The following is a 23061-nucleotide window of genomic DNA, read 5'->3' as shown; positions in this document are numbered from 1 at the left end:
TAATGTCTGCTCTCAATTTGATGGCTGCTTTGGCTAGAACATCTTGTGCACGGACACTTTTCAGGGTCTGCAGCTCCCTTTTGAGAGACTGATTTTCTTTGGCAAGTTCCCTCATGGACAAGTTATCGGGATAGAGGAGGAATTTTCCTTTCTCATCAGGGAATATCTGCAAGGCTCCAGCAAACTCACTCTCCAGGTTTCGCCTTATGTGCTTCTTGGTTGATTCCTTGACTTGGGCAATGCCTTGGGAGTTCATTGAAGCTACCAGTCTAGAAGAGAGATCAGTCATTGTCATCACTTGAGGATTGCCAAAAAGCTCCATCCTGATGAAGAGGAACAGCTCATTGTATGCCTTATTCACAGCAGCTTCATACTGGGCTGCAGCATCATCATCTTCATTGCTGGCAACCTCTCCTTTGGAAACCTCTTCTTTGGTGTAAAGTCTATAGCATGACCTGTGGTAGTGCCCTTCAGCTGCTACAAGGTCTCTACTCACAATGGCAAGGATTCTGCTGTCCCTTTTCTTTGTGGCTGCACTCCTGATCTTTGCATCAGCTCGCAGTTCTCGACACTGCACCAGTACTTCTCTCGTATTTTGTCTCTTGGAATATTTGCTGTTTTTCTGACAAAATATGCACTCTGCATCATAAGTCCTAGATGTACTTGGAGCATGTCGAGCTACTCTCTTAAATTGTTTCTCTTCAGCAGAGACACAACTTTTCTTTTCTTTTGCAAGGAGGCCATCAAGAATTTGCTTCATAGTGAAGATACTGCGACACTTTCTGTGGTAGTAGATTGCTGGAATCTGTCCCTCAGGAATGTCTTTTGCCAGTTTCAAAACTGGTGCATGATTTCGTATCTGAGCTGCCCTGAGCAGAGCTCTCCATGAGTCGACACTTTGTAGTGAAACCAGCTTATCTGTATCATCAGAACAGTGGATAATGCACTCCACCCGTGGGCGCTTTGGTATTGGGTAAAAACTTGCTTGTTCACCAGTGGCCATATTCAGTCAGTTTTCACCTGCCACATACAAACAAATACATGTAACTTAGGTGTATGAACACTACTAAAACAAAGTTTACTTTGCTTCACCAGCGTCATATTACCATTATTTATCTTACATAGCCACAAATAGATACATTACCTAGTTGCTATGCAACAGCTGTATTTTGTCCACATGAGGCCGCTAAAATCAACACAAGATGAAAGTTCCTCGTAGCCACTTTAACTAATCATATTAACATATACATTAAAAGAACATGCTAACATTATGGGAAATTAGCTTACAATCTTCTCCAGAGTGAGACAAGAAGATAGATACCAGTTTCCTCTATATGTGTTTAGTAGAAAGCTATCTGGCTGCACGTTAGCCTAGCTTAGCACAATGAATGGAAGTACACAGTACTGGTTATCCTTGGTTGTTGGCCAACTAAGAACTGTCCCAGAGTTTAAGCTAGGCTAATCAGTACCAGGGGTGTTGAAATGCTATATTTGTAAAAATCTGGGCAAATACACAATCGTGAGAGGCACAGAAACAGGTTTCCTGAAAGAAAAATGAAATAGCTGCTCATTTGGAAAGGTTATCATGTATTATTTTACTTCTGTTAGTGTACCAAATAAAATGGCACCAGTGAAGTTGTGTCACCTTGGGTGATATCAATATCTGGTCTGACCCATGGACTAACTGGCTTTGGTCTAGTTAGTTTCTTAGTAATAATGCCCTTCTAATTTAAGGTTCACAATCACCTCACACAATGAAATAGTATGGGTATATTATACATTTCCTGAATCTTTACAGTCCTGTGAGTATTCCAGTTTTTGTGTTTTGTGTCCCTGATATTCCTAGATGCCACAGGGCTAAAAGAAAGTATATAGTTTAGGCGAACATTGCAGAAAGATGTGTGTTATTGATGGGTTGAAGAGCTCAAGTGACCTCTATATTTGTGAGAAATATCCACAACAGGGCTTGAATGAAAGCTAAGAAGGTCCCCTTTAAAATGATACCAAAGACAATATTATAGAACATTGAAAAATGTCCTGACCATGAGGCTAAACCAGGATATGCACCAGCGTCTAAAATGCAATTTACTTTAGGGGGTGGTTAACTTCATGAGCTGATAACTGTGATACAGCTGCCACTCAGGAATGGTTATCATACCAAAATATCATCTACAGACATGGATCCTTTCAAAAATTATAAGTAAGTTTTGCCACCTTGAGTATACCGAAATAGGAAATTTTGGGCTCTGGCCCATGGACTAACAGTTTAGTTCAGGGGTCAGGAACCTTTTTGACTGGGAGAGCCATAAAAGCCAAATATTTCTAAATATATTTCATTGAGAGCCATATAGTATTTTTAACGTATAATATTTAAATATGTCTTACTTTTAATGCGACTTCTGGTGCTGCATGGTTTTGCTGATGGCCTTGTAGTCTGGTTCATACATGGTGAGGTTGAGCTTCATGCAGGCGTTGAGGCTTCCATCAGTTAAACGTGAGCGTAGGTTGATCCTAATGTTCCTCATATGCGAGAATGACTGCTCACATGCATATGTAGAGCCAAACATGGTCAATACGGCAATACTTACACGCTGCATTGTGTGGTATGTCACAGGAAGCTCGTTCCAAGTTTTAAGAATCAGCTGGTCTTCAGGTTGAAGATTTTTCATTTCTGTCCACATGTGTTCCCTCGCCAGCTCTGCTCGCTGTCACGCAAGACTTTCAAACTCTCCATTAAGTGACTTGAACTTACTCATCCACATGTCTGATGCCTTCAGGTCAGCAACTTCCAGCTCAAAGTCTCCGACAGAGACCCGGGGGATGCATGTCAGGTCGATTTTGTCCACTGCACACTCATGTGGATGAGTGATGAACTTGAAAAGACCAGTGCGCGCACGAAATTCTCCAAAACGTGCTTTGAATGACTGCAGGAGATTGGACGTAAAGCCAGCTAGCTGCTGGAGATCCAGATGTTGAGTGGAGTCACTTGCTAAGCATGCATCTCTAAATTGTTGCAGTCTTTCAAAGTGCAGAAGACGACCTGTTTCAATGTCCCTGAGAAAGACTTCCAGCTTGCTTTCAAATGCAAACACTGCTGGTTGAAGGGATGAGATTGTATTTCCAATACCTTGCATTTTCACATTGAGCTGGTTCAGATGGCCAGTTATGTCCACGAGATAGTGAAACTGCAGGAGCCAGTCAGTGTTGTCTAGCTCAGGATGCCTGACGCCTTTCATTTCAAGAAAAGTCCGGATTTCACTCAGGCAAGCTGCAAAACGGCTGAGCACCTTCCCCCTTGACAATCAACGCACGTTGCTGTGTAAAAGCAGACCGGGATAATGATTCACAACTTCTTCTAACAGAGCTTTAAACTGGCGATCATTTAAAGCTCGGGCAGCAATAAAGTTGACCACTCGAATGACCAGTGACATCACCTCACCAAGCTCCTGGCCACACGTCTGAGCGCAAAGCGCCTCCTGGTGCAGGATGCAATGAAAACTTAGGATGGCTCTCTTTTCATGTTCACGGAGAAGCGCTACAAATCCTTTGTTCTTCCCCAACATACAGGGTGCACCATCAGTACAGACAGAAATAAGCTTATCCATCGGTAGTTTTTTTTCTTTAGCAAACTCCATGAAAGACGTGAATAAATCCTCTCCTCTTGTTGTCCCTTTCATTGGCAAAACAGCCAAGCTTTCCTCACGCAGTGTGTCACCTGGAGCATACCGGGCAATTATACTGCACTGAGATAGATGGCTAACGTCTGTTGACTCATCTAACGCGAGAGAAAAGTATGTCCCGGCGTTTATGTCCTTAATTTGTGTTTCCTCGACTTGATTTGCCATCATGATGCTACGATCGTGCACAGTTCTTGCTGACAGGGGCGTGTCTTTTATTCGTTTGATTATCTTGTCTTTATTTGGGAAGTCATCAAACAGTTCATTGGCCACATCAAGCATGAGTGTTTTGGCATACTCGCCATCTGTGAATGACTTTCCATTCCTTGCTATTGCCAGAGCACCCGCAAAGCTAGCGGAATTCCCATCACCTTGCTTGGTCCACACACGTAGTTGCTGCTGACTCGTCTGCACTCTCCGCTGTAGCTCCTCGCATGCCCTTTTCCTGCTGTCCCCCGCTGGATATTTCCATGCAAATGAAGCATGGTGCGTATCGAAGTGCCGCTTTATATTTGACAGTTTCATCGATGCAATTTTATCATTGCATATTAGACACACCGCAGATCCTGCTCTCTCCACAAATGCAAATTCCTCTGTGCACGCAGCCTGGAACGCACGGTAATCATCGTCTTTTTTTCTTTTCGCCCTCTTTTCCGTTACAAGGGTTGAAGCGGATAAACTAGTTGGCTATCTGATAAAATTGATTTCTTCGCCTTTACAATGACCCAGACATGCTCGCGAGCCATTGGTTCCCGACCCGACCCACGGGTGACCCGTGAACCGTGAAATGTATCTTCAAAACTAATTTCTGTTTACTTTAAAATGACACAGTATTATTAAGAAATATCACAAGTATTTTAAAATCAGTTCCAAACTGATTTTTTTTTTCAACTCAAAATTGTCTGGGAGCCATATGCCGTGACCGGAAGAGCCATATATGGCTCGCGAGCCATAGGTTCCCGACCGCTGGTTTAGTTCATTGTTCCCCATGGGTCCCAGTGTTTGCCAGCATCATTCAGTCTTGAGTCTGTGTTTCAACATTAATTTCATCGTCACTGTTTCCAACTTTAGGTCCAATCCGGCTAGTGGTCCTTCTATGCCTGTACATCAACCAGCTCGGGTGGCATGGGGCACTTGGGGTGTTTGCATTCAAAGTGCTGCCTGAATGTTTTGGAGTCAGGTATCTGTGTCTGGCAAACTGGACATGTGTGGACCAGAGCCACCTTAGCAGCAGTCTTCTGGTCGGTGCCCTGCGCCTTCTTCTCTGCTGCCTTCCTTTCATTCTTTGCTGGGACTGGATCTTCTGCTGCCCACAAGCCATGGCCCTTAGCCTGTCTCTCTTTGCTCCTCTATCGCTTCCTTTCAGTCTTAAAAGACACTTGGAAAAGTGTTTTCATTCTAAATGTTACACAATATAACCGTCACAGGGTCGAAAACATGTGGCCACGTGGGGTTCCTGTACCCACACGTTACCCCACGCTAAACTGACATGCGAGTGAGAGAGCAGTAAATGAAGAAAACTTGCCACGCTACGCTTTGATTCTGGCAGTAACGTTACCATCTTGTGAAAATGGCCTCAGCAGAACCGAACACTGAAGAGATGACTTTACTGTTAGAGAGGAGCAGTATGTCCGTTTTCTGGGCCTATTTTGGATGTAGGATAGAAGATGCTGCACAGAGTCAGGCACTGTGCAGGACATGCCTAGCTAACCATAGCTACAACACGGGACAACACTACAAACCTGTTGCAGCATTTACGAAAGCATCACAAGGCCACGTATGACAATTGCATGGCTAAAAACCCGACCACAAGTAGGCTAAGTACCACCCGACAAGGATCACTGACTGTGAGGGCAATTCATATTTGATGTTTGCTTACTTTTAAGCTTTCACCATGTATGACCTATACCATGTTTAACTTTATTTTACATTGCTTAGACAGAGGCTTAAAGTCCATGTGTAGCAGAACAAAGGTGGTCTTATAAGGTGTCTTCTCCAGGTGCACAAATAAAGGCCTACTGTTAACTGTTGGTTGATAGCAGAGGAATGTATGGGAGACTCACTGATTTTAGCAGGTCTGTGCACACTAATTGGAGAGGTGGCCTTGGTGGATGAGAGCTGGAAGACATGAGATAAGGAGGGGAAGAACACACAACTGCTCTATAAGAGAGACTGGACTGTATTGATTGGGGTGCATTCAAGCATCTGGGTTTGAGTGCGTCTGTTCGTTGAACATATATTAAAATCGTGTGACAATACTGTAAGAGATTTTTGTCTTGCTCCTCATTTAAGGTCATAGTGGAATTAAATTACTGCCATGACACTGATCGAAATGTTTGAAAGTATATCTCCATATGAACGAGATTCAAAACGACACCGCAAAATTACTCGGGCGATAGCGGAGTTCATAGGGGAAGAAAAGATGCCCCTCAACACGATGATCAAGGCCGAGTTTATGGCTTTGGTAAAGGTACTGGATAAACTGTATAGCATGCCATCCCACACATATTTTAGCCGGGTTGCCATACCGGAGCAAAATAAAACGTGCAGACAGAGAGCCACAGTGGACCTAAAAACAGCAGAGTTTGACCATGGACATGTGGTCAAGCAATACAGCGGAGCCCTATCAAGAGTCTGACCGTGGTATCAATGACGGATTCGACCTTAAAGCTCGCCATCTTCAGACCGCTTACTGCCCAGATGACCACACTGGGGAGAACATTGCAGCCGGCCTGAGAGAAGGGCTGTCAGTTGGGACCTTGATGAAGTAAACAATGTCTGCCTAATGACGGGCAATGCATCAAACATGGTGAAGGAAAATGCAATGAAAAATGACAGTGTTAAGGGCAACAGCGTTGATCAAGAAGCTGGTGGAGCGCTTCTCCCACAGTTTAAAGAAGACGGCAGCAATGATTGAGGCACAGAGGGAGCTCAACCTTCCTGAGCACACCCTCACAACTGAGTGCCCAACAAGATGGGGATCCCAAGAAATGACGATTGAAAGAGTGCTGGAACAGACCAAGGCCATATCCCAGGTATTGTCAGGTGATCAAAATGCACGCTCGCTGGTCTTGACTTGGCAGGATATTGACATGTTAAGAGTCCATTCACAAGGTGCTACATCCTCTCCAGAAATGTACTGATGCTTTTTCTGGGGAAGAGTACGTCAGCGTCGCCTACCTCAAGCCAGTTCTCCATCTTCTGGCCTACATCAGTCCTGGCTGAAGATGATGAAGATACTGACCTGTCTAGGTCGATTAAAACCAAGGTCCTGGCATACCTCAATAATAAATATAGCGACCCTGACACCCAGGAGCTATTGGACGTCATGCCATTTCTGGACCTGAGGTTCAAAACACAGTATATCAGCGCAGACCACATCCCATCCATTAAGACCCAACTGAAGACTGAAATGGAAGTCAGCAAGACGAATATACAACCTAATTAAGATAAAGTCTAATAATAAAAATAATAATGTTCTCTGACAATGTTACACACACACACACACACACACACACACACACACACACACACACACACACACATCTAAAATCTCCCTCTCACCCTTTTTCGGCTGGTGTGTGTCTTCCTCAAGCTCGGGTCATCTACCAGAGCCCTGGGAGGTTGAGGGTTCTGTGCAGTATCTTAGCTGTTCCTAGGACTGCACTCTTCTGGACAGAGACCTCAGATGTTGTTCCTGGAATCTGCTGGAGCCACTCCCCCAGTTTGGGGGTCTCAGCCCCTAGGGCTCCTATTACCACTGGGACTACTGTGGATTTGACCTTCCACATCTGATCTAGTTCTTCCTCCAGCCCTTGGTATTTCTCCAGCTTCTCATGCTCTGTCTCCCTGATATTGCCATCACTCGGGATCGCTACATCGATCACTACTGCTGTCTTCTGTTCCTTGTCGACCACCACAATGTCTGGTTGGTTAGCCAGCACCTGCTTTCCAGTCTGGAACTTGAAGTCCCACAGGATCTCAACTCTGCTATTCTCAACCACCTTTGGCGGTGTCTCCCATTTGAACTTGGGGACTTCCAGTTTGTATTCAGTACAGATATTCCTGTACACTATCCCAGCCACTTGGTTATGCCTTTGAGTGTATGCTTTCCCAGTTGGCATTTTAGACCCTGCTACTAAGTGCTGGACCTGTCTCAGGGGCGTCTTTGCACAGTCTGCAACTTGGGTCTTGTCTGGTGTGGTAGACTCCTGCCTCAACTGATCTGGTCCTCAGTGCCTGTTCTTGTGCTGCTATGATCAGAGCCTCTGTGCTGTTCGTCAGTCAAGCCTTTTCTAGCCACCGGTAGGATTTCTCGTTAGCCACGTCTTTTATCTGTCGATGGTATGTCCCATAGAGGGGCTTGATCTTCCATGACACCTCCTCTTCTTCTTCCTCCCCACTCTGTCTTCTGCTGCCAGAGGTACTTACTCAGCAGTTTGTCCTGGGGGGGGCCTCTTTCTGATGTAATCATGGATGTTCCTTGTTTCCTCCTGGATAGTGGCTCTGACCCTTGGCTCCCATCTTTTGGCTTATCGTACAGTCTCAGGCTGCTGGACTTTGGGGTGGAACCCTCTGTGCATTGTGAGGAGTTTCCCTGTCCTGATATCTGCGGCCTTTATCTCCTCCTTTATCATGGACAAGGGCCGAGAACCTGGAACTGTTGGAATATACATGTATATACACACACACACACACACACACACACACACACACACACACACACACACACACACACATCTCATTGCAAAACTAATGGCAGGAGAAGAGGTCCTGTACTGAAACCGTTTTGAAGCCTCAAAGTGAAAAGCCCTCTGCGGAAAAGGCAAAGAGGTCTGTCGCCAGTTTTTTCAAGACCAGCTTGGCATCTCCAGCTTTGCCTGTGCAACTTGAAGATGTCGCGGAGGCTGAATTGAACAGCAACCTGATGACCCCTGCCACTGATGAAGAAAAACATCCCCTGGCCTGGTGAAAGCTGCACAAGATCAACTTTCCACGACTGACCAAGTTGCCCCCCCATCCCCCAAGTATTTTTGTGTACCAGCCCTAAGGTCCTCCCTCAGAACTTGTACTCATTCGTCCGTAAAACCAGCAAAAGCTGATATGCTGTTTTTCCTGGCACAAAAGCTGTGAGCTACTGAGAACCACACGGCAGGATGACGTAGGGGCTGGCAGGGCCAGACTGCTTGTGCACTTCAGTCTGGGTGGTCTGTTACTGGTACTGACGGGATATCATTAAGATTCATATTTAATATTTATGTTAATGTTCCCACAGTGTTTCTTTTTTGTGGATTTTATTAAAAATTGAAATCCACATGTTTACATATTACATGTTTATTACTTCTACTTTTGAGTTATCTAAATAATTTCAGAGTGGTGAAGCCACAGGTTTGTTCTTTTTTATATTTCTGCACTTTTGTTTGTGTGATTCTTTACTGTTACTGACTGTTACTGACTGGAGATCAGTAAGGTTGGCATTTATTGAAATATTAAGGTTCCCACCAGGCCTGTTGTTGCGCAGTACTTTGTTTGTTCCTTTTTCAGATTTAATTTTAAAATTCAAGTCATGATAATTATATTATATTATGTTTACAAGGCTTGAAGTTAAATCAGCCAGTCAGTATTCTACTGTGATTTAGTTTTTCTTTTTACAATTAAATAGTTTAATAAAGATGTGTTATTCATATCAGTTCATCTCATCATGACACGTACGTAGGCCTGCAGGAAAGAGCAGTCTGTATGTTGAATGTTGTTTTGGTCATACTATAGAATGATTTAATGCTGTGTTTAGTGGATAACAAAGAAGATAATGAACTTAAAAAAGAAAAATCGCACACTGAATCGCAAGTGCAATATTGGTTTAAAAAAAAAGGCAATTAGATTATTTCTCCAAACCATTCAGCCCTAATGAGAGGGAGGACAGTGGAATGAAGAGGATGCAAGGAGTAGAGATGAAGAAGGCGTATGAGTTTAAATACTTGGGGTCAACTGTCCAAAGTAACAGGGAGTGCAGAAGAGAGGTGAAGAAGAGGGTGCAGGCAGGTTGGAGTGGGTGGAGAAGAGTGTCAGGAGTGATTTGCGACAGAAAGGGTACCAGCAAGAATTAAAGGGAAGGTTTACAAGATGTTTGTGAGACCAGCTATGTTGTATGGTTTGGAGACAGTGGCACTGATGAAAAGACAGCAGGTGGAGGTGGAGGTGGCAGAGTTGAAGATGATAAGATTTTCATTGTGATGAAGGACAGGATTAGGAGAGATTATATTAGAGGGACAAGATTGAGATGGCTTGGATATGTGTGGAGGAGAGATGCTGGGTAGACTGGGAGAAGGATGCTGACTATGGAGCTGCCAGGGAAGAGGAAGGCCAAAGAGGAGGTTTATGGATGTGGTGGATCGTTCGTTCCCATCTCTTCCTGTCCTCTGCACCTTCCTCTGTCACACCAGCCACCTGCATGTCCTCCCTAGGAAATGCAGGTGATTGGTGTGACAGAGGAAGGTGCAGAGGACAGGAAGAGATGGAAACGGACGATACGCTGTGGCGACCCCTAACGGGAGCAAAACCCACAAACATTACCGCATTTGAGGAAGTGGCCATGCGTTCCTCTTTTCTGAAAAGATCTTTTATGCTTTAAGAGCAGTGTTTAAAGAACAGGCTCTGATAATATTATATAACATAATATAATATAACATTATATAATATAATATAATAATGTATAAATTACTAATAATTTTGAAATTTGTACTGGTATAAATTTAAATGTTTTCTTATTTTTCATTGGCTTCTATGGTGTTCCAATTGAGTCCAACAATACACAGGACAAATGAGTCCATAGTGTTGTCCTTTAAATAAGATGTGGTTACCAACAACATGATAAATATTTCATCTGCATGCACTCATGATGAATCAGAGCTAACAAACTGAACCATTTGGAAATCTGGTGCTATCCAAGAGCGCTTCACTCACCTCCTGTACTGCTGGCTGCTGGAACAGAGGAATTAGTGGGTTGGTCCTTGGAATGTCAATGTGGATCTGACAGGCCGGGTATCAGAACAGAACAATAAATCAAAATCAATCAAATGAATTCAATCGACCAAAATCTGACAGAACATTCACATCTCTTACTTTATAAACTATGCGTCATATCTACTTATGTGAAGACTCAGTGACTGGGGCATCCGGGTAGCGTGGCAGTCTATTCTGTTGCCTACCAACACGGGGTTTGCTGGTTCGAATCCCTGCGTTACCTCCGGCTTGGTTGGGCGTCCCTGCAGACACAATTGGCCATGTCTGCGGGTGGGAAGCCGGATGTGGGCATGTGTCCTGGTCGCTGCACTAGCGCCTCCTCTGGTCAGTCGGGGCGTCTGTTCAGGGGGGAGGGGGAACTGGGGGGAATAGCATGATCCTCCCACGTGCTACATCCCCCTGGTGAAACTCCTCACTGTCAGGTGAAAAGAAGTGGCTGGCGACTCCACATGTATCGGAGGAGGCATGTGGGAGTCTGCAGCCCTCCCGGGATCGGCAGAGGGGGCGGAGCAGCGACCAGGACGGCCTGGAAGAGTGGGGTAAATGGGCCAAAAAATACAATTGGGGAGAAAAAGGTGAAAGAAAAGAAAAAAAGATCGGAGAAGACTCAGTCAGTGCGTTTACATGCACAGTTAAGTGGCGCTACGGTTTCAGCTCCATCAGGCCGTGTAACTGGACTACTGTCGATGTCCCAGTATACAAGGACTGGGTGAGAATCCAGTTATTGATGGAAGTATGTCCGACCATGCCAGTTCGGTAGGTGGCGATATGCCCCCTTTGAGTTGGTTGCTATTGCACCTTCTTCTGGTTGACCTATTGCGTCACATACCAAACAAGTGACAAACAAGCTAGCATGTGGCGAGCGGTTCCATGTGGCGCAGTGAAAATATGGAGGACTTTACAGTGCTGTATCTTTCGCACGTACTCCATGCTTTACTATTGGTACAAATGAGGTGCACCAACGAGATGATGTTGGTACTACACTGTTCGACTTCCGGGTGAAAGACTGCTGTGGGAACTATGGATCATACGCAGAACGCCTAGGCCAGTTCGGGGCCAACTGAAGCGTATACACACGAGAGTAAATCCATCCCCCGCCGCATTATCTAGGTGTGTTGGTCCAACTTTGAGAAATTCGATTTAGTTCGATTTCAGTCGGACTAACACGTTTACATGTAATTTAAAAATCCAGTTTTAGTCGGACTAACACAATAAATCGACTGTTTCTGACACCACATAAACGTGCTGACTGACTGGCCTACAGCAGAAGTGAATAGTTATGTCAGTTTAACAGGTAGTACCTGTCTGTTTCTGACATCATGTAAACGTGCTGACTGACTGGCCTACAGCAGAAGTGTTACGTCAGTTTAACAGGTAGTACCTGTCTGTTTCTGACATCATGTAAACGTGCTGACTGACTGGCCTACAGCAGAAGTGTTACGTCAGTTTAACAGGTAGTACCTGTCTGTTTCTGACATCATGTAAACATGCTGACTGACTGGCCTACAGCAGAAGTGTTATGTCAGTTCAACAGGTAGTACGTGTCTGTTTCTGACATCATGTGAATGTGCTGACTGACTGGCCTACAGCAGAAGTGTTACGTCAGTTTAACAGGTAGTACCTGTCTGTTTCTGACATCATGTAAACGTGCTGACTGACTGGCCTCCAGCAGAAGTGTTACGTCAGTTTAACAGGTAGTACCTGTCTGTTTCTGACATCATGTAAACGTGCTGACTGACTGGCCTACAGCAGAAGTGTTACGTCAGTTTAACAGGTAGTACCTGTCTGTTTCTGACATCATGTAAACGTGCTGACTGACTGGCCTACAGCAGAAGTGTTACGTCAGTTTAACAGGTAGTACCTGTCTGTTTCTGACATCATGTAAACGTGCTGACTGACTGGCCTCCAGCAGAAGTGTTACGTCAGTTTAACAGGTAGTACCTGTCTGTTTCTGACATCATGTAAACGTGCTGACTGACTGGCCTACAGCAGAAGTGTTACGTCAGTTTAACAGGTAGTACCTGTCTGTTTCTGACATCATGTAAACGTGCTGACTGACTGGCCTACAGCAGAAGTGTTACGTCAGTTTAACAGGTAGTACCTGTGTGTTTCTGACATCATGTAAACATGCTGACTGACTGGCCTACAGCAGAAGTGTTACGTCAGTTTAACAGGTAGTACCTGTCTGTTTCTGACATCATGTAAACATGCTGACTGACTGGCCTACAGCAGAAGTGTTATGTCAGTTCAACAGGTAGTACGTGTCTGTTTCTGACATCATGTGAATGTGCTGACTGACTGGCCTACAGCAGAAGTGTTACGTCAGTTTAACAGGTAGTACCTGTCTGTTTCTGACATCATGTAAACGTGCTGACTGACTGGCCTCCAGCAGAAGTGTTATGTCAGTTTAACAGGTAGTACCTGTCTGTTTCTGACATCATGTAAACGTGCTGACTGACTGGCCTACAGCAGAAGTGTTACGTCAGTTTAACAGGTAGTACCTGTCTGTTTCTGACATCATGTAAACGTGCTGACTGACTGGCCTACAGCAGAAGTGTTACGTCAGTTTAACAGGTAGTACCTGTCTGTTTCTGACATCATGTAAACGTGCTGACTGACTGGCCTCCAGCAGAAGTGTTACGTCAGTTTAACAGGTAGTACCTGTCTGTTTCTGACATCATGTAAACGTGCTGACTGACTGGCCTACAGCAGAAGTGTTACGTCAGTTTAACAGGTAGTACCTGTCTGTTTCTGACATCATGTAAACGTGCTGACTGACTGGCCTACAGCAGAAGTGTTACGTCAGTTTAACAGGTAGTACCTGTGTGTTTCTGACATCATGTAAACATGCTGACTGACTGGCCTACAGCAGAAGTGTTACGTCAGTTTAACAGGTAGTACCTGTCTGTTTCTGACATCATGTAAACATGCTGACTGACTGGCCTACAGCAGAAGTGTTACGTCAGTTTAACAGGTAGTACCTGTCTGTTTCTGACATCATGTGAATGTGCTGACTGACTGGCCTACAGCAGAAGTGTTACGTCAGTTTAACAGGTAGTACCTGTCTGTTTCTGACATCATGTGAATGTGCTGACTGACTGGCCTACAGCAGAAGTGTTACGTCAGTTTAACAGGTAGTACCTGTCTGTACGTGTCTCTGTAGTGCTCGTCTGTTCTGGAGTGGTAATACTGCTCTATGAAGCCGAAGTACTCGTCCCTCTTCCTCTTCAGCACCAGCTCTCGGCGCTCCATGTTGGCGGGCAGGTAACCCTATCATGGACAGGGGGAGGGGAGGCGATAACAGCCGACAGAAGAGAGAAGGTACGAGTGTGGGTAAATCGTTTGTGAGTATGAGAGAGCCATTTTAGATTAAAAGAGAGAGTGAGAGAGAGAGAGAGAGAGAGAGAGAGAGAGAGAGAGAGAGAGAGAGAGAAGGCAGGCAAATCACTCTGAGACAGAGAAGAATGCTAGAAGGTGAGGCGTCTGTGATAGCAGGACTCATGTCATTATGTGAGTGTTCCCAGAACGGAAAACAAACTGAGTTAAGTGAAGAGTAAAGAGTAAGGGTGAGGACTGACAGTGCAGATGTGACTTGAAGGAGTGTTGAGACACAACGTGTGGCGAGGTGCCGTGTATAGAACGTGACGGGACTTACAGAGAGAAGTCTCCACGTGACCGGCCGGACTTCCCTCGGTATGCCTGACCAGCTGTGCTTGCGGAGCTCCTCTGTGGACCACAAAACAATGTCAACACTGTACTTCACATCACACACACACACCACAGCAGAAACAATGAATTCGTGCCGCTATAAAATTCGTGTCGAGTTGTCCGCAAATCCCATGACAGCAAAGTATTCAGACTGAAGTGACTGTACCCAGTAATGCCTGTAGTGTCTCCACACACACTTTCAGTACAGTTGTGACATGGTGACAAGACCGTCACACAGAGGTATGCATTACTAACACACAAGCAGAATAAATCTAACGTACACACACACACACACACACACACACACACACACACACACACACACACACACACACACACACACACACACATTAACAACTAGGGACAATTTAGTACGGCCGAGTCACCTGACCTACATGTCTTCGGACTGTGGGAGGAAACCGGAGCACCCGGAGGAAACCCACGCAGACACGGGGAGAACATGCAAACTCCACACAGAGGATGACCCGGGACGACCCCCGAGGTTGGACTACCCCGGGGCGCGAACCCGGGACCTTCTTGCTGTGAGGCGACCGCGCTAATCACTGCGCCACCATGCCGCCCATAATTAAACATGCTTAAAAAAAAAATCAATGATTGACAGTCGTGTTTTGCCTGCAACATAAACCATATAGAGACACTAACACTATGGTGTTCAGTGACAGCTAGTGCTCTGTTAGCGATGGCAGCATCTGGTAGGATCGCCATAGCTGAACTGTACATGTTCATAGTCACAGATCCTGATTTTACTGAGGCTGAACCAGAGGCTCTGCCGCAAGACAACAAAGGAAACGACAGAAACGTTGCCCTCCTCAGCTGGTCAGTGAATGATAAGTCACACGGCAGAAAGCTACATAGGAGCTAAGCTTACATAGCGAACTCAGATACATGAACAATCCAAGCTATATGTTTGCTTTCTCTATAACTACTCTTACTAATCCTACTACTCCTACTACTACTACTACTTTCGGCTGCTCCTGTTAGGGGTCGCCACAGGGGATCATCCGTTTCCTTTTCTTCCTGCCTTCTGCGTCTTCCTCTGTCACACCAGCCACCTGCATGTCCTCCCTCACCACATCCATAAACCTCCGCTTTGGCCTTCCTCTTCTCCTCTTCCCTGGCAGCTCCATATTCAGCATCCTTCTCCCAATATACCCAGCATCTCTCCTCCACACATGTCCAAACCATCTCAATCTTGTCTCGCTTTGTCTCCAAACCGTCCAACCTGAGCTGTCCCTCTAATATACTCATTCCTAATCCTGTCCTTCATCACTCCCAATGAAAATCTTATCATCTTCAACTCTGCCACCTCCAGCTCCACCTCCTGTCTTTTCAGCAGTGCCACTGTCTCCAAACCATACAACATAGCTGGTCTCACAACCATCTTGTAAACCTTCCCTTTAACTCTTGCTGGTACCCTTCTGTCACAAATCACTCCTGATACTCTTCTCCACCCACTCCACCCTGCCTGCACTCTCTTCTTCACCTCTCTTCTGCACTCCCCGTTACTTTGGACAGTTGACCCCAAGTATTTAAACTCATATGCCTTCGTCACCTGTACTCCTTGCATCCTCACCATTCCGCTGTCCTCCCTCTCATTCATGCATATGTATTCCGTCTTGCTCCTACTGACTTTCATTCTTCTTCTCTCCAGTGCATACCTCCACCTCTCCAGGCTCTCCTCCACCTGCTCTCCTACTACAGGTCACAATGTCATCTGCAAACATCATAATCCACGGAGACTCTTGGCTGATCTCGTCCGTCAACCTGTCCATCACCACTGCAAACAAGAAAGGGCTCAGAGCCGATCCTTGATGTAATCCCACCTCCACTTTGAACCCATGTCACTCCAACCACACACCTCACCACTGTCACACTTCCCTCATACATATCCTGCCCCGCTCCTACATACTTCTGTGCAACTCCCGACTTCCTCATACAATACCACACCTCCTCTCTCGGCACCCTGTCGTATGCTTTCTGTAAATCCACAAAGAATTTGCTTTCTCTATAACAAGGTTACCACAATTCACCTCATGTTTTTAACATTTCTTGCATTTCGTAATATTTGCATGTTAACTGAAGACTTTGCATATCAAAGATGTAGGTACTGGTAGCTAACTGTCTCACTGGAGTGTGATGAAGGTGTAGTGGACGTAGGTGTCTCAATTCTGAATGGTACATTAGAAGACAGGAATTGCCAGACGTCAGAAACCTCCAACACACTTTCTATCTTCTGCAGTTCACACAGGACCCAGTAGCTTATAGTGAGAAGCTGATTAGAGAAATACATTTTCAGGGGCTCTAAGCAGGATCCTGACCTTAGTCTACAATTATTTTCTATCCACGTCAGCTCCTTTCCCCGTTTTTTCTTTTCCTCACCTAGATCAGTGTTGGAATTGGCCAGCAGCTGTTTGAATTTGTCTAGTCGGGTCTTCTCCCGCACCGTCATGGGTGGTGCCCCCGAGGCGTTCTGGTCCGAGATGCGGGCAACCAGTGGGATAATTGGCCGCACTGGGAGAGACTGATGCTTCTGCAGCGTGGAGCGGACTGTGGAGAACAGACAGGAAGGACGAAATGACGAGGAAATGGCAGTTACTGATTGTATCTACGCATGCATTTTTTTTCTTCTTTTGTGAATATTCTCTTCAGAGCCATCACCTTGCAACTGCAATATCACATTTACAAAAACCACACAGGCTCACGGCATGATTTCTTGAAAACTTTAATTTATCAGGGCCGTTGAGTGAGAATGCATGCTCCTTTTTCTGGCAGCACATTACTTCCTGTTCACAGTCTACTGTTCTGCTTCTACTGGGCATTGCACTGGAGTGGTTGGGGGTCACTTTAGGGCACAACAGTAGGTGGTAAGGGAGGGAAGCATTTCTTTTTCGCTTTACCATTCCCACAGTACCCAGTAATTAGAGATCCAAATATAGTTGCCTATATTGATAGTAGCCAGGGCAGAGGCATTTAACTACCTCATCTTCCATGGTAAGTCTCAGATATCTGTGATGAGAATATTCAAACAATCTGGATCTGGGGATGAGTTTGCATCCAAGCTAGGGTGTGTATATCAATACACCATTGACAGCTGTCCTCCCAAATAAAAAAAAAAAGAGTTCTTTTCCCACTATTTGTGCAGGGCTTAAAGAGCTCTACCATGTCCATATAGACACAGGATCTATGTCAGCGAGGACTGGCAACGTTGCAGCAGTCCTCAACATCAACTTCAGGTGTCCCTCTTAATATTTCTTGATGATGTCCCAGATTAGCCCCCCTGTGAATCACATCGTAATGTTTTTAGGAGGTGATAAGCGTGTTTGCCGGTGCATTGCATCACCCACATACCTGAGGATGCGTTCAAGTGGGCCTCGCTGTTCGACTTGACCACCCTCCCGTTGACCTGTCCACGCTCCGCTTCCTCAGGAAGCTCCTGCAGGTTGTGACTCTCTGCCCGGGGAGTTGCCTCTCTGTCTGCCACCTCTGTCTCTGGATGATCGGCTTGGTGGGGCAGCTGCTGAAAGGACTGTGGGCATATGGACAAGGGGCAATAGCGGTCTAGTTTAAGGAAAAGATTTGTTGTCGATGTCTGTGAAAATAAGGGCGAATGGTCAAACGAAACGTGATATAAACTCACTTCAGATCAAGGCACCAGTACTATTAGTATTATTACTATAATAATCACATAATACTATACAATAACACACTGCCTGATAGTTTAGTGGCTAAAAATTAATGAAATAACAGATTTATACTGTTGACACATTTCAGTGTATGTACGCACCTGGTGGTGCGTGGATGATGGCTGTAGGCCTGACAACAGTGGTAAAGGGTAGACAGGAGCCCCGAGGAAGTCCTCATCCTCCTCATCATCAATGTCCCAGGCATCATTGGTGCTACAGGCAAACTCGTGGAAACTCGACGCCTTCTTAGACTTCAGATTATTTAATTTGGGTTTCAGGCCATCTTTGGGGAACCTGCAATGCACAGATTGATGGATGGATGGATGCAGAGAGAGCGAGAGCGAGAGAGATAGAGCGAGAGAGAGAGAGAGAGAGAGAGAACAGGAGAAGATGCAAAAGGTTTAACTGTTGGATTGGCATAGGGCAGGGGTGTCAAACTCCAGGCCTCGAGGGCCGCAGTGTCTGCAGGTATTTGTTGCAACCATGCACTACACCACCTGATTAAACTAGATCCTTTCCCTCCTTGATCCAGGAGGTGAGCTAATTAGTTAAATCAGGTGGTGTAGTGCACGGTTGCAACAAATACCTGCAGACACTGTGGCCCTCGAGGCCTGGAGTTTGACACCCCTGGAATAGGGAGTTAAGCATCAAAAGGTGTACTGAGATGATTAAAGTGTAGTGATGAAGAATTGGACCCTCTGAGACTGTCCGACGAGACAGAATGAAAGGTACGCTCATGAGACAATGCTCTGAAAAGAAATGAGAACATAACCTGAAAAGTTGCAAAAACAAATGAAGGCAGTTAAAAGAAAATACAGCGATACTCTCACAGAGAATAAACAATGCCAATAACATTGCAAAAGTTTGCAATGGCACCTAGTGGAACTTAAACATGTTGAAACGGCGCATGTTCAGGGACCAATATAGGCAAAAGATGGCAGTACAGTAAACTAAAAAAAAAAAAAAAAAAAGCAAACTCAACGTGGATGGAATCATGCCATGCAAACCAAGCCTGCTGAGCACTTACGTGCGTCGCAGTCGGGGGTCGAGGGGCGGGTGCTGCGCTCCATAGACTGGCTGTATACTGTGAAGGATGAAACATGACATCGTGTCACCTTCGTGATACAAAGCCTCCAAGTGTTGATGTACTCGTAGCATATTACAGGCTTGTACTGCGTGTCAAAAATGTCTTTTCAGTAGTCTCTTTTTATTTCCATCCATCCATCATCCAAACCGCTTATCCTGCTCTCAGGGTCGCGGGGACGCTGGAGCCTATCCCAGCAGTCACTGGGCAGCAGGCGGGGAGACACCCTGGACAGGCACACACCTAGGGACTATTTAGTACGGCCGATTCCCCTGACATACATGTCTTTGGACTGTGGGAGGAAACCCACGCAGACACGGGGAGAACATGCAAACTCCACACAGAGGACGACCCCCAAGGTTGGACTACCCCGGGGCTCGAACCCAGGACCTTGCTGTGAGGCAACCGCGCTAACCACTGTGCCATCATGCTGCTTTTTAGTTCCACTACGTAATTATTATTCAGAAATAACGTTAGCAGACCCCTTCTCCTTGTGTCTAATCTAACTTAATTTGCACTGATGGTAAGCAGAGTCTTGCATACTCAAATGTGATATTGCAGTTTTTGCAAAAATGGGTGGATTTGACTTGGAACTTTGCTTGGTCAGTCTACTTAAAACCAATCTGTGGAATTAATAGAAAATTATGCAGACAATTAGGGATAACATCTTAGAGAGTGCTACGACTGCAAAATCACCCTGGACCTATGGGGATGGACAGTGAACTGGCACAGAGGCTGTGCCAGATGGACATGCTCCATATTATGCTTGATATTCTGGGTGTTAGAGAACACTCAGATGAACGCCCCTGCAAACTCCAACCTTCTTCTGACAGACGACTCAATTTTTCAGCTCAGTTCCTCTCATGGAACATTATTTTCCCCTTGGTTTCGTAGATTGTGCTGTGGTAAGCGTGCCATGAACAGAAGCTCTGAACAGCATGCACTGCCACAGTACTCTCTTCCACCCCACGGAGGACATCCTGTTCAGTGAATTCCAGCATCTTAACGCTCACACGCCATGTCCGCTGAACTGATGACCCGGTGAAAACAAACACATGATCAGAAACAAGCCAGACACAAGCTGAACAGCTCATAATGGTCCCTTCCTCACGGACGTCCAACTTGTTTGTCTCTCTCAAGTTCACGCTACTGCAGTACACACATTTTCAGAAGTAATGAATAATTATTTCCATCACAATACCAGTATGTGGTTGAGGTGTGTGCACAGTATTCAGGGCACTGATGCATAGCAGCGTCTGTTTTAACAGGTAAGAATCGGTTAAAACTTCCACCAATCTGCCTCCCCTAGACTGATAATTTGCATGCGAAAGCTTCCACTGGTAAGCACTCTAGGATGGGGAACCAAGAGGATTTCCTATTGGGATTTTTTTTCCATTCAAAAATGGTGCCAACAGCAGCTCCGATCTTACTGACTCTGTGTCTGTATCATTGTGACAGAAATTAGGCCAGCGATAAGCTCTTCTATTTTAAAGCAACTGGATAAATTTTACACGCATGCCACAGAGCTTCGAGACTGTGAGTTTTATTAGGCCGCAGTCTGTGTTGAATTAGCCCGAGGCCAAAAGATGCAGACCTAATTCACGCCATTTGCATGAATAAACCTACAGTATGCTCAGTGCCTCAACACTGTGTCTACACAGTACCTGGCCCAGCCAGAATCCTGTTTACCAGTCTTGCACTTGCGTTATCAGGAGCCTCTCAAGGACAGACAGCTGGACAACCTAGTTGCTTTCCTGTTCAAACATGCAGTTGTGTTTGAGTTTCCACAGTTCTAACCCACTGCAGCTGAGGAGAGACAAGTCTGTCTGACAAAGACAGACAAGACAACAACCTCTCCTTTACAGATCTTCTCTGCTCAGATTACTTCAGACAGACAGACAGGGGAGGACTTGCATATGGGGAGGACGTAGAAGACACCAACTGAGATTATTAGGAGTCTGTCACATACAAACAAAAACACACACACACACACACAAGTCATGTCTAGACGATGAAGTCTTTTTGGTTCCATTGTGAGAGATACTTTATTGATCCCAGTAGGGAAATTACACTCTGCATTTAACCCATCCTAGCTGTAGGGGCAGTGGGCAGCTGCCGTGCAGCACTCGGGGACCAACTGCAGTTCTTCTTGCCATGTCTCGGTCAGGGGGCACAGACAGGAGTATTAACCCTAACATGCATGTCTTTTTGACGGTGGGGGACACTGGAGCACCCGGAGAAGATCCACAGCACACACGGGGAAAACATGCAAACTCCACACAGAGGACGACCTGGGATGACCCCCCCCAAGCCCGGGGCTCGAACCCGGGACCTTCTAGCTGTGCGTGTGTGTGTGTGTGTCTATATATATGTGTAAACTATAAATCGCTGCAGGCAATCGAGCACACCTGCAGGCACACTCGTCCATTCACAAATCGTCCAGGCTCAGGCTAGCCTGGGTACACACAGGCCTGGGGGCAGGCTGACAGCCCACACGTCCCGTAACACGGCCCGGGAACAGGCAACACAACCATATGACGTCTTCCCTTCATCTCCTTCCCCGGCGACCTGTCCGAGAAGAAAGAAAACTGTTCCCTCCGTGCGAGGCTATAACGCGCTAAGCCGGTCTTTACCTAGCGCGTCCTGCCCGCACGGGCCGGCCAGCGCGGGGCAGCCAGCATACGGCAGGCGGAGGCGGTGGCCACCCGGCAACGGAGCCTCACAACAAGGACAACCGCCGGAGCGACGAAAGGACGCTCGGCAAGTTGCGTTAACCCGTGACGGGCCGGCGTCTCGCCAGACAAGACCCGAACCCGCAGGGGGGCCGAAAACCAAGAAAGCCGCAACGACGAGCAGCTCAGCAAAACGTCCAAGGCACGATAACAAGAAAGAGAGACACCTACGTGCCGGGGACCTTCGCGTTCCTCCTCCAGAAATGGGCTCGGTTCTCGGTGGCCATGCTCGCTCAACACGGATCCCTCATCACACGGACACCGGGCGCGGGTCGCGGCGCCGACGGCACACGAGCTGGTGGTCTACTGCGCGTCACACCGGCGACATCTGACCCGCCGTGTCGCCCCTCCGACCCGTCTCTCCTTCGCCAAGACGCCGAGCGACGACGTTATTTCTGTCGGGACTCACTACGATGTCGGATACGGGGCACCGGAGGTCGCCATTTTGGCCTGTAGCGACGGGAGCGAGCGATTGGTGGAGAGGTCTGACAGGTGCAGAGAAACCGACCAATAGGCGTCGCCGGTCAGAGGACCGGAGACGCTCAGCGGAGGGGAATGAATTTACAAACTTGGTGGTGGTGAGGAGGAAAGGAGAAAGTTTATTTTTTGTGTGTTATTGTTATTTTCCCTATTATGATAATGAAACCGCCCGTATAGTTTACTATCGGGTGGGCGGAAAATAAATCAAAATGCGCGTTTTTCAGTCGCCACTGCCAAATAAAAGCGTCGTTCCTCATTTAACGTAATACTTCCTCTTTTGCGCCCGTGGCTGCGAGTACGTCGTATGTCCACTAGAGGGCAGGCGTTTCCCGCTGCCGCAGCGCGTCGCTGTAACCCGGTCACAATGAAACCAGTTCAACCGCCTCACTGTTTACTGTAAATGTTTGAAAGCTGATTAGAACCTTTGTTGTTCTTGTTATACATCAGCAAAGCTGCACCCGATAGCACAAATAGTAGCTTATTCCGCACAGACAGTAAGAATAGCTCGATTTGTTAATCGCTGGGATTACTTCCTTCGTTGAAGATGTATCATTTTTCTTCATTATCCGATTCCAGCTCCTGCATAACTTTTAGAGATCTGCCAATTCAAAGTGGCCCCCTTTTCATATTTAAATAGAGGCAAATTGAGATCG

The 23061-nt window shown here is 46.2% G+C and overlaps 1 protein-coding gene and 1 pseudogene across 2 annotated transcripts in view; both read right to left on the bottom strand.

The window, feature by feature from the left end:
* The window catches only part of tbc1d22b (TBC1 domain family, member 22B), a 184813-nt gene extending 162448 nt beyond the window's left edge, over positions 1–22365 (bottom strand). The window contains exons 1-8 of one of the 2 annotated variants that reach the window (XM_056273237.1): positions 22100–22365; positions 19140–19196; positions 18214–18406; positions 17778–17955; positions 16809–16976; positions 14356–14426; positions 13842–13970; positions 10641–10706 (exon numbers count right to left, since the gene is read on the bottom strand). In XM_056273237.1, coding sequence (XP_056129212.1) covers positions 10641–10706; positions 13842–13970; positions 14356–14426; positions 16809–16976; positions 17778–17955; positions 18214–18406; positions 19140–19196; positions 22100–22155 — 918 coding nt within the window. In that variant the 5' untranslated portion in view covers positions 22156–22365. The remainder of the gene's footprint in view (positions 1–10640; positions 10707–13841; positions 13971–14355; positions 14427–16808; positions 16977–17777; positions 17956–18213; positions 18407–19139; positions 19197–22099) is intronic. The other variant, XM_056273238.1, reaches the window with a different exon arrangement.
* Positions 4772–4998, bottom strand: LOC130106919 (zinc finger protein 706-like; annotated as a pseudogene).
* Positions 22366–23061: the final 696 nt, after the last annotated feature.

Source organism: Lampris incognitus, chromosome 2 (assembly GCF_029633865.1).
Source record: "Lampris incognitus isolate fLamInc1 chromosome 2, fLamInc1.hap2, whole genome shotgun sequence".
Classification (NCBI taxonomy): domain Eukaryota; kingdom Metazoa; phylum Chordata; class Actinopteri; order Lampriformes; family Lampridae; genus Lampris; species Lampris incognitus.
The sequence above is the reverse complement of the archived record's forward strand: the minus strand, read 5'-3'. Positions and strand labels throughout refer to the sequence as shown.